At 39.8% G+C, this 13,068-nt stretch overlaps 6 protein-coding genes across 6 annotated transcripts; 2 read left to right on the forward strand and 4 right to left on the reverse strand.

Annotated features, from left to right (window-relative positions):
• Positions 1–13: 13 nt before the first annotated feature.
• AWJ20_1594 (phosphomethylpyrimidine kinase (predicted)) lies at positions 14–781 on the reverse strand (the record flags this gene model as incomplete). The annotated part of the gene is made up of 1 exon (XM_018878486.1): positions 14–781. One exon carries the CDS (start codon positions 779–781, stop codon positions 14–16), a length of 768 nt encoding a protein of 255 aa, XP_018735785.1.
• Positions 782–1,539: 758 nt separating this feature from the next.
• On the reverse strand, positions 1,540–3,150 carry AWJ20_1595 (uncharacterized protein; the record flags this gene model as incomplete). The annotated part of the gene is made up of 1 exon (XM_018878487.1): positions 1,540–3,150. One exon carries the CDS (start codon positions 3,148–3,150, stop codon positions 1,540–1,542), a length of 1,611 nt encoding a protein of 536 aa, XP_018735786.1.
• Positions 3,151–3,525: 375 nt separating this feature from the next.
• GRX2 (dithiol glutaredoxin GRX2) lies at positions 3,526–3,882 on the forward strand (the record flags this gene model as incomplete). Its single annotated transcript, XM_018878488.1, has 1 exon — positions 3,526–3,882. One exon carries the CDS (start codon positions 3,526–3,528, stop codon positions 3,880–3,882), a length of 357 nt encoding a protein of 118 aa, XP_018735787.1.
• A 200-nt stretch (positions 3,883–4,082) lies between these two features.
• Positions 4,083–5,273, reverse strand: AWJ20_1597 (4-hydroxyphenylpyruvate dioxygenase; the record flags this gene model as incomplete). Its single annotated transcript, XM_018878489.1, has 1 exon — positions 4,083–5,273. The coding sequence occupies one exon, from the start codon at positions 5,271–5,273 to the stop codon at positions 4,083–4,085; it is 1,191 nt and encodes a 396-aa protein (XP_018735788.1).
• Positions 5,274–6,322: 1,049 nt separating this feature from the next.
• Positions 6,323–7,003, reverse strand: AWJ20_1598 (uncharacterized protein; the record flags this gene model as incomplete). The annotated part of the gene is made up of 1 exon (XM_018878490.1): positions 6,323–7,003. The coding sequence occupies one exon, from the start codon at positions 7,001–7,003 to the stop codon at positions 6,323–6,325; it is 681 nt and encodes a 226-aa protein (XP_018735789.1).
• A 4,283-nt stretch (positions 7,004–11,286) lies between these two features.
• AWJ20_1599 (uncharacterized protein) lies at positions 11,287–12,549 on the forward strand (the record flags this gene model as incomplete). The annotated part of the gene is made up of 1 exon (XM_018878491.1): positions 11,287–12,549. One exon carries the CDS (start codon positions 11,287–11,289, stop codon positions 12,547–12,549), a length of 1,263 nt encoding a protein of 420 aa, XP_018735790.1.
• Positions 12,550–13,068: the final 519 nt, after the last annotated feature.

The following is a 13,068-nucleotide window of genomic DNA, read 5'->3' on the forward strand; positions in this document are numbered from 1 at the left end:
CCAACAGAACAGTCTATCTGAGCCCAAATGATCCATCGAAGAAGTTTTTTTCATGCTTCAAGACATTTCTCACGGCATCCAAAACCAATGGCCGATTCGTTTCATCATCAAGAATCAATTGCTGTGTACTCTTTCCGAGTATGTTGACAAATTCATCGAAATGGGGGTTCTTTCCCCACCAAGAAACAAACTCTTTCATACCTTGGTCAGCAGCATGGTTAAATTTCTCAGAATTAATAACCGATGCAAAAGAATCGCGGTAGCACTGTTCAATAATCCAATACAAGGCTATTAAATATTTCCAAGAGACTCTTGGGTCAGCCGCTACTTCCACAAGAAATTTGACATAGGAAATATTGAACGGGGAAACCTCATTATAAACCTGGGGGTACCTCTGTTCAATTTCTCTGAGTAGTTTCAAACCACCATACGCGTTTAATTCTTCTTCCACTGTATCCTTGACTTCCGGAACAACAGGTAAAATGACCCCGTTTGCAGCTGCACGTTGACGGAAAAGAGCCAGCTCTTTTTTCAAAACCTCGAAGTTTCCCAGAATGGCATCCTTCAATGGCTTGTAAGCAGTTTCGGAGTCTGGAATCCTTTCACCTGTAGCAAGAGCGAAGGGAAAGACAAGTCTAACAAAGATATAGTCTTGGTAGAGCCAAGTATTGAACTGGTCAGAATGAAGAGTTCCATCTGCGAGTCCCAAAACAAAGTTAGAATTGAGGCTAGATGCTAGAAATGACTCCTTCACTCCCAACGAATTGACTAATTCTGACATTTTCTTCTCAATGGATTTTAATGGGGCACTTAGGAAATACAAAGAGACGACTGCGGAAACAGAAACTGCAAGGAACAGACATGTGTATATATATATAGAAACCCTTATATATCGAGAAATAGATCATCAGGTCATTGGAAGAAATCGTACTTATATACTTGCTTCCAACTAAAAAGTATGTTGACTGCTGATGATACTTGGCCCTTATGGGTAATATTACCGGGGATTATTGTTTCAATTTATCTCAGCCATCTCGATGTATCAGTCAATATTAAAATCTTGACTTTATTAACATTTATTTGGAACATTCACTTTCGCCTATACCCTACTTTTATCGATCAAGACAAGCAAGATAAAGGTTTTAAATCTTCCTCAGATAGGAAACCTTTGGATTACCCCTCTAGGCATTTTTGGAGCGTTTTGTCACTGATAGTGACTTCAGAATTGATCAGAGTTACGTTAGTGGACTTGATAAATGATTGGGCAAGTTTCGGAGCTCAGGGACTTGTCCAGGGCGCCATATCTCTTGTAGCTGGTCTCATAGGAGTTTCATTTTTATCTGACTTTGTTCTGGGCTGGATATTGGGTAAAAGAATAAAAATTTTTTAAATTTTATTGAGAAATTGATGCAGTTTAACTCATTATTAGATGCATCACGCAACTGGGGAGCAATATCGACATCAAGCATACTAACATAATAAATAATTAATAACATATAAATAAATAAGTAAGAGCATCACAAAGATACAATCAAAAAGCTATTCTTCATCATCTGCCTCTCCATATGAATCATTAGAATATGCCTCTTCATCCTGTTCAGTATGGTTGCGCGGGTTCTTTTCAAAAACATAGCCTTCAGCTAATTCTGTGATCTCAAAATTAATGAAATCCTCTGGAAGAACTCCGCCATACTTTTGACATTCTTCAAAATACTTATGTGCACGGGCTGCCAGTTGCTTTAATTTGGCCTCTCTTTCTACAACTTCGACTTCTAATTTTGCAAATTCTACGCTTCTTAGGGTCATCAGCTGCATTACTGCAATACCGCACAAGGCATAGACGACAGGGTCTTCGCTATAGGGTGGGATCAAAATCAAGTCTTCAAGTGAATTAAGTGCACTATTAGGATCACCATGTCTCAATTTTGTCAGCAAGCGAAACTTGTTAAACGTCACTGCTGATGCTGATATTTTACTTCCATAAGCAGATGCCTCTCTAGGAACAGGAAAGTTTAATATCAACCAATCCAAAAACGTCTCGTCTTCTTTCTCAGCTGTACTTTGAAGGGTATGAACATCACCATTAGTAGGAAGTTCATTCTCCTTCCGAGGCACGTACGACTCCTGTTCCCTCAACTCCCTCCTCCAAACAAGGAGTTCTAGCCCAACTGTCCATAAAAAGCGCACATCAGTCTCAGATATGTGTAGAAGAAGAGAAAAAGCCCTAAATGCCAAAGGATAATCTCCTCGCACAATTGCCAACCTTAACAATGAATTGGCAATAACACAATGCTTTCGAATGCGATTTCCATATCTAAAGGGATCAACATCTAGATTAGTTCTAGGAGCCAAAGAACAAAAACGATATCTTTTTGATGTTACCGCTCCACCAGATAAATATTTCTTCGTCAATAACTTTTTAGTACTAGAGCTCAGATCATCATTTTCATCTCGTATAAGATTTATAGTGGATGGACTATCGTATATCAATTTTGGAGATACAGCTGCCCTTGGTAAAATGTCCATACCACTACTGATTAAATTAAACATCTTCGTAACTTTAGAATTCTTGAAATTGGCTCTAACAGAACTGCTCTCTGTTTTGTTATGTAATTGGTCGTCTTCGATATCGTTCTCACTTTCAAAACCATCGGCATATTCTCTCACTTGAAATCCATATCGCCTTCGGTCACCCACATCTATTTCACCTTTATAGTTATAAACCTCATTGGAAAACAAACCAATATAAATGACATTTTCAACGTCGACACTATCAACTGATCTACCATTCTCATTCTCCAGTTCTAAATCTAGGAGTTCTTCATGGTCATCTTCCTCATCAGTTTCATTACTTTCGTTATCGTCTCCCTTAGTTCGGCTGTGCTCGCTGGCATCATTCAGTTTCGTCCTCTTTGATTTTTTCGCTCTTTTAATACTTTCACGACGCTTGCCAGACTTCGGCCTTCCTTCTTCTTGTCTCTTTATTGGCCTTCTCTTCACCTTGGTATATTTTCTAATTGTATCATATTTTGGATCGAAGGAAAACTTTTTGATCTCTTCTTGTTCTGCAGTTATGTATCTTAACTTAAGTTTAAATCTCCACGTATCTATCCTAACTCGAGGATCTCGAAACCTCGGTATCTCAAACATCGGCCAAACCTCAAAAGAAACTTATTTCCATTCAGGTGAACTTCAATTTATCGTGAAGCCGCACGCAAGCACTACCTCTTTGATCTCAAAAGCAAATGCATACAGTTATCTGGGGCACATTTAGTACTTGAGTCAGGCTTACGGCTTAAGGGTCCCATTTTATTTAGGTAAGTTTCGACAATTTTTTATTGTGTTATAAGAAGATACGAAAGAGCGATTGTTCTAAATCCTGGTGGTATATAACATAACATGCATGCAGGTTTGTGCATGCTCCAGACGCCGTTTATGACGAAATTTGATACATCGTGAAGGTGATTGAATATAAAAGGTGTCTCAGAAAACTTTCCTTCTTTTTATTTTCACAGAAACTACAAAATGTCAGCTCCTTCAACTCCTGTTAAAGCCCCCGAGGCAGAGCTTCAACAAGCGCGTGATCTAATTAAAAATGAAAAGTTTTTGTTCGTATCAAAGACGTGGTGTCCCGACTGTGTCTATGGAAAGAAGGTATTTTCTGATTTGAACACCTCGCCTCCTCACCTTGTTGAGCTTGACTTATTGGATAATGGCAAAGAGCTCCAAAGTGCTTTCCTTGAGATTACTAAACAGAACACTGTCCCTAATGTGTTTATTGATGGTGAACACATTGGTACTGAAGATGACATAGCCAGACTTTTGGAGTCGGGAGAGCTCAAACAAAAGCTGGAGACAGCTGGATTAATCCCTCAGAACTAGAGGGATACTATGGAGGCTTAGTGCTCGTTGTTTCGAAATGAATTCGGTGTAATGTTTTGATATATAGATAGAGAGTGTTCATTCACCCAAGATTTTTGTCAATAGCCAAGTCACAGATTGGGCTCTGCCCGGTTTGGAGCTGGGCTTTATATTCAGGTTAAAGAGTACACTGATCTTTATTGCGATCTATATACCACTATTTAAAGATTGCCTCTTGCAGCTTGTTCTCTTTCGATGGCCTCGAATAGGGATTTGAAATTTCCCGCACCGAATCCGTCGAAGTTATGACGTTGAATAATTTCAATGAAAACAGTTGGCCGATCCATTAGTGGCTTTGTGAAAAGCTGCAAAAGATATCCTCCTTCATCAAAATCAATCAAAATGTTTAGATCTTGGATTTGCTTGAAATCTTCTTTCAGTTTTAATGACGACTTCGCTAAGCGAGCTTTAATAGTCTCGTAGTAAGTAGATGGTACAGAAATGAAGTCTACTCCTCTAGCTCTCATACAGCGAACAGTATGAAGAATATCGTCAGTTCGGAGTGCAATATGTTGAACACCAGGTCCGTCGTAAAAGTCTACAAACTCTTCAATTTGAGACTTCTTTTTCCCAACAGCTGGTTCGTTAATTGGCATTTTGATGCGCTCATCAGGAGAAGCCATGACAACCGATTTAAGTGCTGAAAATTCAGTACTTATATCTTTGTCGTCAACAGACCAAAATCTATGGAAGCCCAGGGTCTTCTCATAGTAATCACATGCATCGTCCATTTCATTCCAACCTTGATTACCTACGCAGTGATCAATGGCTTCGAGCTGAATGTTATCATTAATGAGCAAATTCAAGGGGTCTTGTGTTTCAACACACTTTCGGTAGCCAGGTAAAAATACTCCGGAGTACCCATTTCTCTGGATCAAGCTATGTGTAGTATCACCATAAGTATTAATTTTGGCAATAATAACAGACCCAAACTCATCAGAAAAGGTTGTTGGTTCTTGGATTGGCTTTGATCCATTGGCTACAGCTGCTTTGAAAATAGACTTAACGTCATCGACGGCAAATGCAACGTCTTTAACAGCATCTCCATGTCTAGATATATGATCTTGGATCTCCTTTATTATTTTTTGTTCTTCTGTATCCTCCGAGCGGGCCCTCAATGCAGACATGAATACAAATCTCACATTGTCAGAATTTTGTACAACATGAGAAGCGACGCATCTTGATCCAGTTTCAAGTCCCCTATATGCAATTGGGCTAAAGCCCATACGTGTAATATAGTATGAAGCAGCTTGTTTAGCATTGCTCACATACCAGGTGACATGATCATAGCCTTGATATTTCGCATTTTCATTGGAATCTGGATTGATTGAACTAGTTGGTGCAGGTGCCATGCTTGTAATAGGATATCAAGTGAGAGGCAGCTTGTGGAAACTACAAATAATAATAGAAAGATGTGAGAAATGATCAATACAATATTGCGTTGCCTGTGAGCAATTTGTCTCGAGCGAATTATAAATATTGCCGAAGACACGATAGGAAGGAACAAAGCAGTTAGTATATCTAAGCTCGGAGCTTTAGGAATTCTATGGTATATTTATATTAATCTAGTGTTATTGAATAGGCTCAGCTTATACTATACGAAAGGGTCAGAGAAAAAGAAATTACGACATACCAGTTACAAAATTCAAAAAATAAAATTGAGTAGTTCCGCTGCTTCCTGAACGTTACCAAAATTTCTTGTGGCACCAACTATAGTACCTTTTTAGACAGTACCTCAGAATTATAACCCCAGAAATGGCCACTGAATGTGCTCTAGTTCCAAATTCATCGTGGATATTGGACGTTTATCTGCAGATAGCCAGTTGATCTTTCCCTGCCTGGGTCACATGGTATCTTATCTGTTAGCCCGTCGACATCCGTACCCCACATGCTCATCTTTTGATCATGGCACACAAATCAAGTCCTTAATACACCCTAACCCATATTATCACACCGTCCATTACCGATGAACTCGATAGGCACATTTTATGCAGGGAGTGATATCCAACGACGCTGATGGCATTACAGCTGGCGAATGTTAGCTGCAATTTACGAACTGACCCGATCATAAAATAAAATACAACAACTTCTGCTTGTTAGTTATACAAGGAACAATATCAACAGCCAACCATGCCAGTATTCAATACCTCAAATCTGGACGTGGAGTTCGTGCCGTTTATTCATGTTTGTTATCAGGGTTTGAGAGCGCCGTTGGAAGCCTTGCATACATATGCGATGATATGCACCTGAATGGGCATGTCATATAATGCCTTTCAAAGCATGAAACAGAGCTAAGTAGAGGACATTCCGCTAACAATATTAGGAGACGGAATAGTCTCAAGAGTGGATACTCGGAAATAGGCGGAGGCAAAATAACAATTAAATCTATTTTTACATGGTTTTATTGGTAAAGATTCCGCTGTTCCCTAGCCAGTGCTTCCTGCACCATGTTACCACATAGCTTTGCATACGGATTTACTTTCGACGATAGTTCCTTGGCCAATTCACTGCCATATTCGCCAGCACGATACAACATTTGACTCGCTTTTTCTTCAAAGTTCCATGCTCTATCGGCGTTAGCAGGGATCCCAGCCATTTTGATATATATAGCCCCTAACTGTGTATATGCATTTTGCAGCAGAGTTGCCTGCATCTTTGATACTATGATATCAAGTCCTGAATTTTTACCTTCAGGCTCAGCTAACTTGATAGCTTTTTCTAAATCGTCAATGATGCTATTGAACTGAGATTCTTCGTTTGCGTCATTAGAAATTAAAAGCCGTTTAAGCTGTGCTCGGTTGTTATAGGCTGATGCATAATTGGGTTCCTGCTTGATAATTGAGTCTAATATCGCAGATGCCCGTTCATAATCTTTTTGATTTTCGATGAGTTTGATGGCAGTTTTCTCCATTTCTACTAAAGGTTCGACCTCTTTAATATGCCTGTCTGGCTGCATTTCCACGTCTACCACTATTTTTCTTTTGTTAGGGTTGCTGAACTCGATAGCAGGCCCTTCACCTCCGCCCAAAATAGTTGAAAGGACGAACTGGTCGTTTTTACTCAAGGTGGTTGCTAAAGACATCTTTAGAAATTAATAAGATGACCTTGGCTTGATTTAAATTCGGTTTAACTGACATTGAAATACATTCATACGAACATACTTATATTTATAAGATCACATGCTGTAAAGCCGCACCTGTAGGCACATCCGCCAACAGCCGAAAAGTGGAGTGCTCTTACACTACTACATCTCTCAAAGTTCAAGAACTGAAGGTGGGACAATTTAACCTCGCAAATTAATTATTTTTATAAACTAATCAATTATTCGCTTGTACAAATCTTATAGACGGGTATATACTAAAACCAGTTTACCCACTGGTTTGTACCGTTGAATTCACTGATTTTGACAAAGACTTTGTTTAGGCAACCTGAGTAGCTACTAAGCAACCAGACAAATTAGAATTTCCTTCCTAACTTATGTCAGATGCACTAACGATTGATGGGTTTGATGTCTCATCATTATCCTCTCCTGTTGAATCCTCAAGACGGTTAATACTACCCTTAGTCACCGAACTAGAGCTGGTACCAGCCGAAAGAGCTTTTCTCCCATATTTACCTTTTGAAAACTTATCATTGGTATAGGCAAACTCCACACTGACAGTAAAACAACCTATCTGGCATCCATTCATTCTGACTAAAGCGTTCAGGGCAGATCGGTGGTCATAGTATTCGATGAAACCGAACAATCTCTGAGGCTTAGAACCAAACCTATCTAAGGGACTAGGAGCAAACGACTTTTCGTGAGGATGACACAATTTTGCAGATTTTACTCTACCAAATTCCATAAAGAGACGTTTAAAATCGGTGTTACTAGTAAAAATTTGGTGATCCAGGTTTTTGACATAAAGTCGACAATTATCGGTCACTGCAGAAGGTGACAACATATCTTGAGGAAGGCCTAGTGGGAGTTGTCTGGGGATCGGACTGTCAGGTCCTAGTCCAGGTCCAATAGTATGCTCACGACGTCTCTCAGAAGGTTCAGAACCGTAATTTTTTCTACTTGCTGTAGTCGGTCGTTCTGTAAAATCTGTCTGAAACTGATCCGGGTTCAAAAATTGCATCTGAGAACCGGAGTGCTCAGAAGGATAAATCTGATAGTTAGCACCTGATCCTGGAAACGTTTGTTGGTTATAGGGTGCAAAAGATGCAATTGTATAGCCAAGTCTCATTCCATCAGGGTTAAACATGGGTGGCACCATGGAGTACGGATAGAACATCATCGAGGGTCGTGGGAACTGCCAGTGATTCTGCTGAGGGATATTATATGGGTAAGATCCGTACGGAAATTGAAGACCAGGGCCAGGCTGAGCAGACGAAGATGCACTATCGGGAGACGACGGAGGTACCGTGTTGTTTGATTTTTTGGACTCGCCATCACTAGGTGTTGATGGACAGTAGTAGTTTTTCTCGTAGTTAGACGATAGGTTGATGTAAGAAAATACATCTCTTGTACTCGTAAGTTCACTGGGGAAAATCTGTAAAATAATACTACCCACCATAAACAATTGATCATGATCGGAAAATGATTTCGCAGAGTCGCGAGTAGTCATCTGTACGAGACCCTGACGCTTGCCATATTCATCCTTATCATTATAGATAAAAGTACTATCAACACGATCGTACGCTGCAAACACCTCGAACAAAGTCTGAGGATTCCACTGCTCAGGAATTCCCGCTACTCTCAATACACTTCCTGGGCAGGAGGGTCCAGTGGCTAAAAACGAGGCTTTGTTGCGCATATTAACGGTGACAGTTGATTCATTATCATCTCGAGGGATATCGCTTCTGAGAGACTCATGGGACCTGTCACTTGCGGTGTCTAGCTCTGGTGTATCAATTGTCAATACATCACTGCTGCTAGTAGGAGGTGACTCAATAGTCACAGATTCGTCCTTATCCAAACTCACAGTGTCAGAAGATTGACCGTCGGTCGTTGAAATACTAGTCTCTGAATTAGTGCCAGGGTGTTCTGAATGGGATTTTGTCAGAGAAGTTGACTCAGAGGTAGGTGCTATTTTTGAGAAAACATCGGTAACCACAGTACCAGAAGCCTCATTGGAATTTTTAATCTCAGATAAAGATCTAATCGAATTGCTGATTGTATTTGATATTTCTTGAGATGTTGCAGTCTCTTCTGTGCTGGGAACTTTTTCAATCGATGCAGAACCAGTTTTTTCTGAAGCAGCATTAGGCCGGCGAGCCTGGTCGTCAGAAACCAAATCAGGCGAATCGGTAGTAGCAAGAGGACTGCCGACTTTGGTGCCAGAGGCGCCATGTTGTGCAATTTTATTGATGCTGCCATCATTTTTAGGTACAGCTCCACTTTGAGGATGATCAGCGTACCTATGCTTAAAGAAACTAGATAAGGGTTAGGATAAAGTTAATCATGCATAATCTGGCGGTGGTTAGTAGATCATACGCACACTTTCAAATCACCCAGAAATAGAGGTTCAGTAGAGTTGAGCAGTAGTTGGGCAGACTCGGAATCAGTGAACTCAATAAAAGCATAACAAATGCGATTGAATCGGTGAGTCTTGATGACAATAGATTGAATATTCGCTAGTCTTTCGTTAGTCTCAGCACTGCATTTCTTGTGTATTGAGTTTGACTCACCGAAGCCTTTGAGTAATCCCTTGACATCCTCCTCAGTTGTTTGGTAAGGTACATTACCCATGTATACAGAGTTAGGTATAATCATAGAGAAATTTGCTAGACGTCTTGGTCTTCCGTTATTATATGAGTTGTATCCATAATAATTATTAGCATCCCTGCTGTTGTATGTCGGGTACGATTTTGTTTGATGGTGTTGAGGTTTTCGGGTATCACTTCCAGCTGAGTTTTTCATTTGAAAATAAAATTTTTGGGTTGGACGACTGGTTCTAATTGAATTGTAATCATTACTGTACTTTTGGTTTCTGCGATATCTGTCAGTATTGTTAGCCACATGGTTAATTATGTTGCTGCCAGAATCGCTTTCACCCACGTCATGGCGAGGTTGACCGACTGGGAAAGCCATTATTAGAGTAATAAGAACACTCAGAAAATACAAAAGTAAGAACAGGGCTAAAGTTTAAAGTCGAGTATTTTTTTGACGAAAAGTTTCAATTTCAAATTTTTGCAAAGTTTTAAATGTTGTGAGATAGATGAAGGGTACTGGAATAATTTTTAAATAATTGTATACATAACTGACAGGGGTAGTAGGTTCTCAGCCGTATGTTTGTTACCTAGGCGCACTGTGGTGCAAGGTTGTTGCCAAAGATCAACATACCACAACCAGAGCCCAGACGTGATTTTACGTCCACTTAGTCTTGATCCCTTAAGACATGCTATGCTTGTCATAGACATTATCTCGAGTGAGATATGAAATATTCCAGAGTTCTATTACGGCAATATGCAGAATTCTATACAGAAGCACCGGGCAAGGGTTCTCAATTCATAGGAATATCATGCAATGGTACATGTGTCTGTTATCTCTTATCTCTTGTCTATCTGAAAACAGGATAATAGCGGAAGACTTGCAACATTTCTCATTGCTCAAACTTAAACTTTACACATCATACAATATGTGCACACAGCATGCAGATAATGAAACGGTCTTTCGGTAAGGAGCTCGGACGTAGTAAAACGCGCTAGACAAAATAAAACAGATTATGTCGTATAATAAAATATCAGTTACACCAGTTCTGAAGCAAACGGAAACTCCGCACTTTGAATAGGGCATAAATCTCTCAAGATTAAACGAGCAGTTCAAATAAGTTCGAGATACAAAAAAGTGCCATACTTCAAGTTTTATCAAGTTAGACTATCAAGAGAGTCTCAGGTTTTAACTGATGTTTTCAGGGTCTGTTCAGCACGGCAATCTGCTTGTAGATCTGACACATCTGTATCGCCGAAGATACCTAAACCACGTTCCGAGTAGATCTGCAGACATATCCATTTCTGGCTACAGGTCGGCATGAGTCCTTAATAAAAGCTGCTAGGTAGATAAAGTTAGCTGGCTTCCAAGTTCTGTCTGGTGTAATTGTATTTGTATTTGTGACTCACAAATATGAAATAGGCGACCTGTAAGGAAGGTTTTTGCAACTATTTATACAAAGATAAATTGCCGGTATTGCTTTTAAAGATTAGATTTTAATATTGGACAGGTACGAGTGGGGCCTGGCACTCTTGGTTCATTGAAACCAACATCAAAACAACAAATTTCAGGACTCGAATAGACACCCCTTCATACCATTGGCTTCTAAGGTTGGCCAAAATTGAAAGAAGAGCAATATTAAAAGCCAAGATTGTTGGCTCCTTTTAATCATGAATATTCAAGTTGAACTATTTGATACGTCGCTTAGCTTGATATCCATTCCACTTGCATGCTATCCCCAGTTTTGCCAAGGAATTCTGAGATTAGCACTTGGAACTTGGAAAGCTGAGTTGAGAAAGCAAAAGGAACGGGATGATGAGCTTAGGAATGGAAGTGGTAGCTGGACCGGTCTTCAGAATGATGGCTTTAGCACTCCTCCGAGCCCATCAGTATCAGAGAGTAACGCACAAAAACGGCTGTCCCTGCATCACGTTGAGGATAATTCAAATGTTTCCACGCCAATATCGAGCTTACCGCCAAGTCAAGATATCGAGGAGCTCTGCGACCTCCTAGAGGACTTTATAAATATATCATTTACGCCTATTGAGTGCTCTGTCATTTGTCCAACTCAACTAGTAAAGCTTTTATTTGGGGATACTTTATCAAGTGTCGGTAAACCTTTGAATGTGCAAGTTATCAAGGATGAGTATGTTGCCATTAAAGTGGACTGCGATGGACAGGACACGGGATCAAGCGTATTGACTATTAGTTATCCACTATCATCTGCAGGGATCCCGATATTTTTTATCGCTACTTATTTCTCAGACTATGTACTGGTGCCGGTTCGTGAAAGGCATCGAGTAATAAAGACGCTGGAATCTCAGAATTTTATATTCTCTGATATTTCTAATTCGTACATTTCAATATCCGACGAGAGTTCTCCAGCATTAAAAGCATATGGAGAAAACACGACAGTTGACAGTAGCTCTGAAGACTCGAAAAATTCTCTAAAGGAGAAGACTTTAGAGCTATTCCAGACCTATAATGTAGCTCCATTAGTGGATGCATCTACAAAATTACTGTTGACAGGTGCGCGTGCTGGTGTACTTGCAAAGGGAAATAGAGAAAGTAACGACGTCTATTTATCCATTGTGAGAATTTTGCTATCTCCACCGAATTTCTTTTCCCTGACTATTATTTCAGGATCCGAAATATCATTTTTGGTTGATAGTGATACAGCTTCACTCTTTCCTTCACATTTACTCCTTGGTTCACCCACGGATTTTGTACAGCCTGTTTCATTTGACTTGCGCAAGTTGCCAGAGGATTCTACTGGTATTGTTTCTGGTCTGGCAAGCATATTTTCTGATTCTGCGCAAGAGACGGAAATGGTTCACATAAGATATTTGTCTACCGCGTTAACAAGTGTCGTGCTTGTGAGTGAAGATGATTTTGAGAATGCTCAAAAATCGCTCGAGAGAGCCAATCCATAAATAACTTCTCTTTGTATATAGTTATGACGAGTAATGAATTAATTTATAAACAGATGGCGGTTTACATGAAAAATGTATGTAGATCAAAAGATAAGATAGTGAAGCTGGCGAGGCTCGGATTATGCATAAAGAATAGCAGCATGCGACATCTGTTTGCCATGTACAAGATTAATCTAATGAAACTTAGTGACCTGATTGTTTCTCAAGCTAAAGAAGAACTGTGCGCTCATTTAATCAACACCATACCCCTAACGGATCATTCCAAAGTGACAAATGATATCGTCTCTTCCATAAATCGTGTTGTTGATCGGTGTACCAATTTGCATATCAGCGACTGTAGACATTGTTTATTATCATTAATACCTCTTAGTCCATCGCCTATATTTGACTCTCTTATCACATATTTGACAGCACTTTCTCGATCCATAAAGACACGTAGAAGGAAACGACTCTATTTATTATACCTGGTCCATGACATTATTCACGGGCTGAACTTGAAATGTTCTCAAGGAAGTCATG

This window comes from Sugiyamaella lignohabitans, chromosome A (assembly GCF_001640025.1).
Source record: "Sugiyamaella lignohabitans strain CBS 10342 chromosome A, complete sequence".
NCBI lineage: Eukaryota > Fungi > Ascomycota > Dipodascomycetes > Dipodascales > Trichomonascaceae > Sugiyamaella > Sugiyamaella lignohabitans.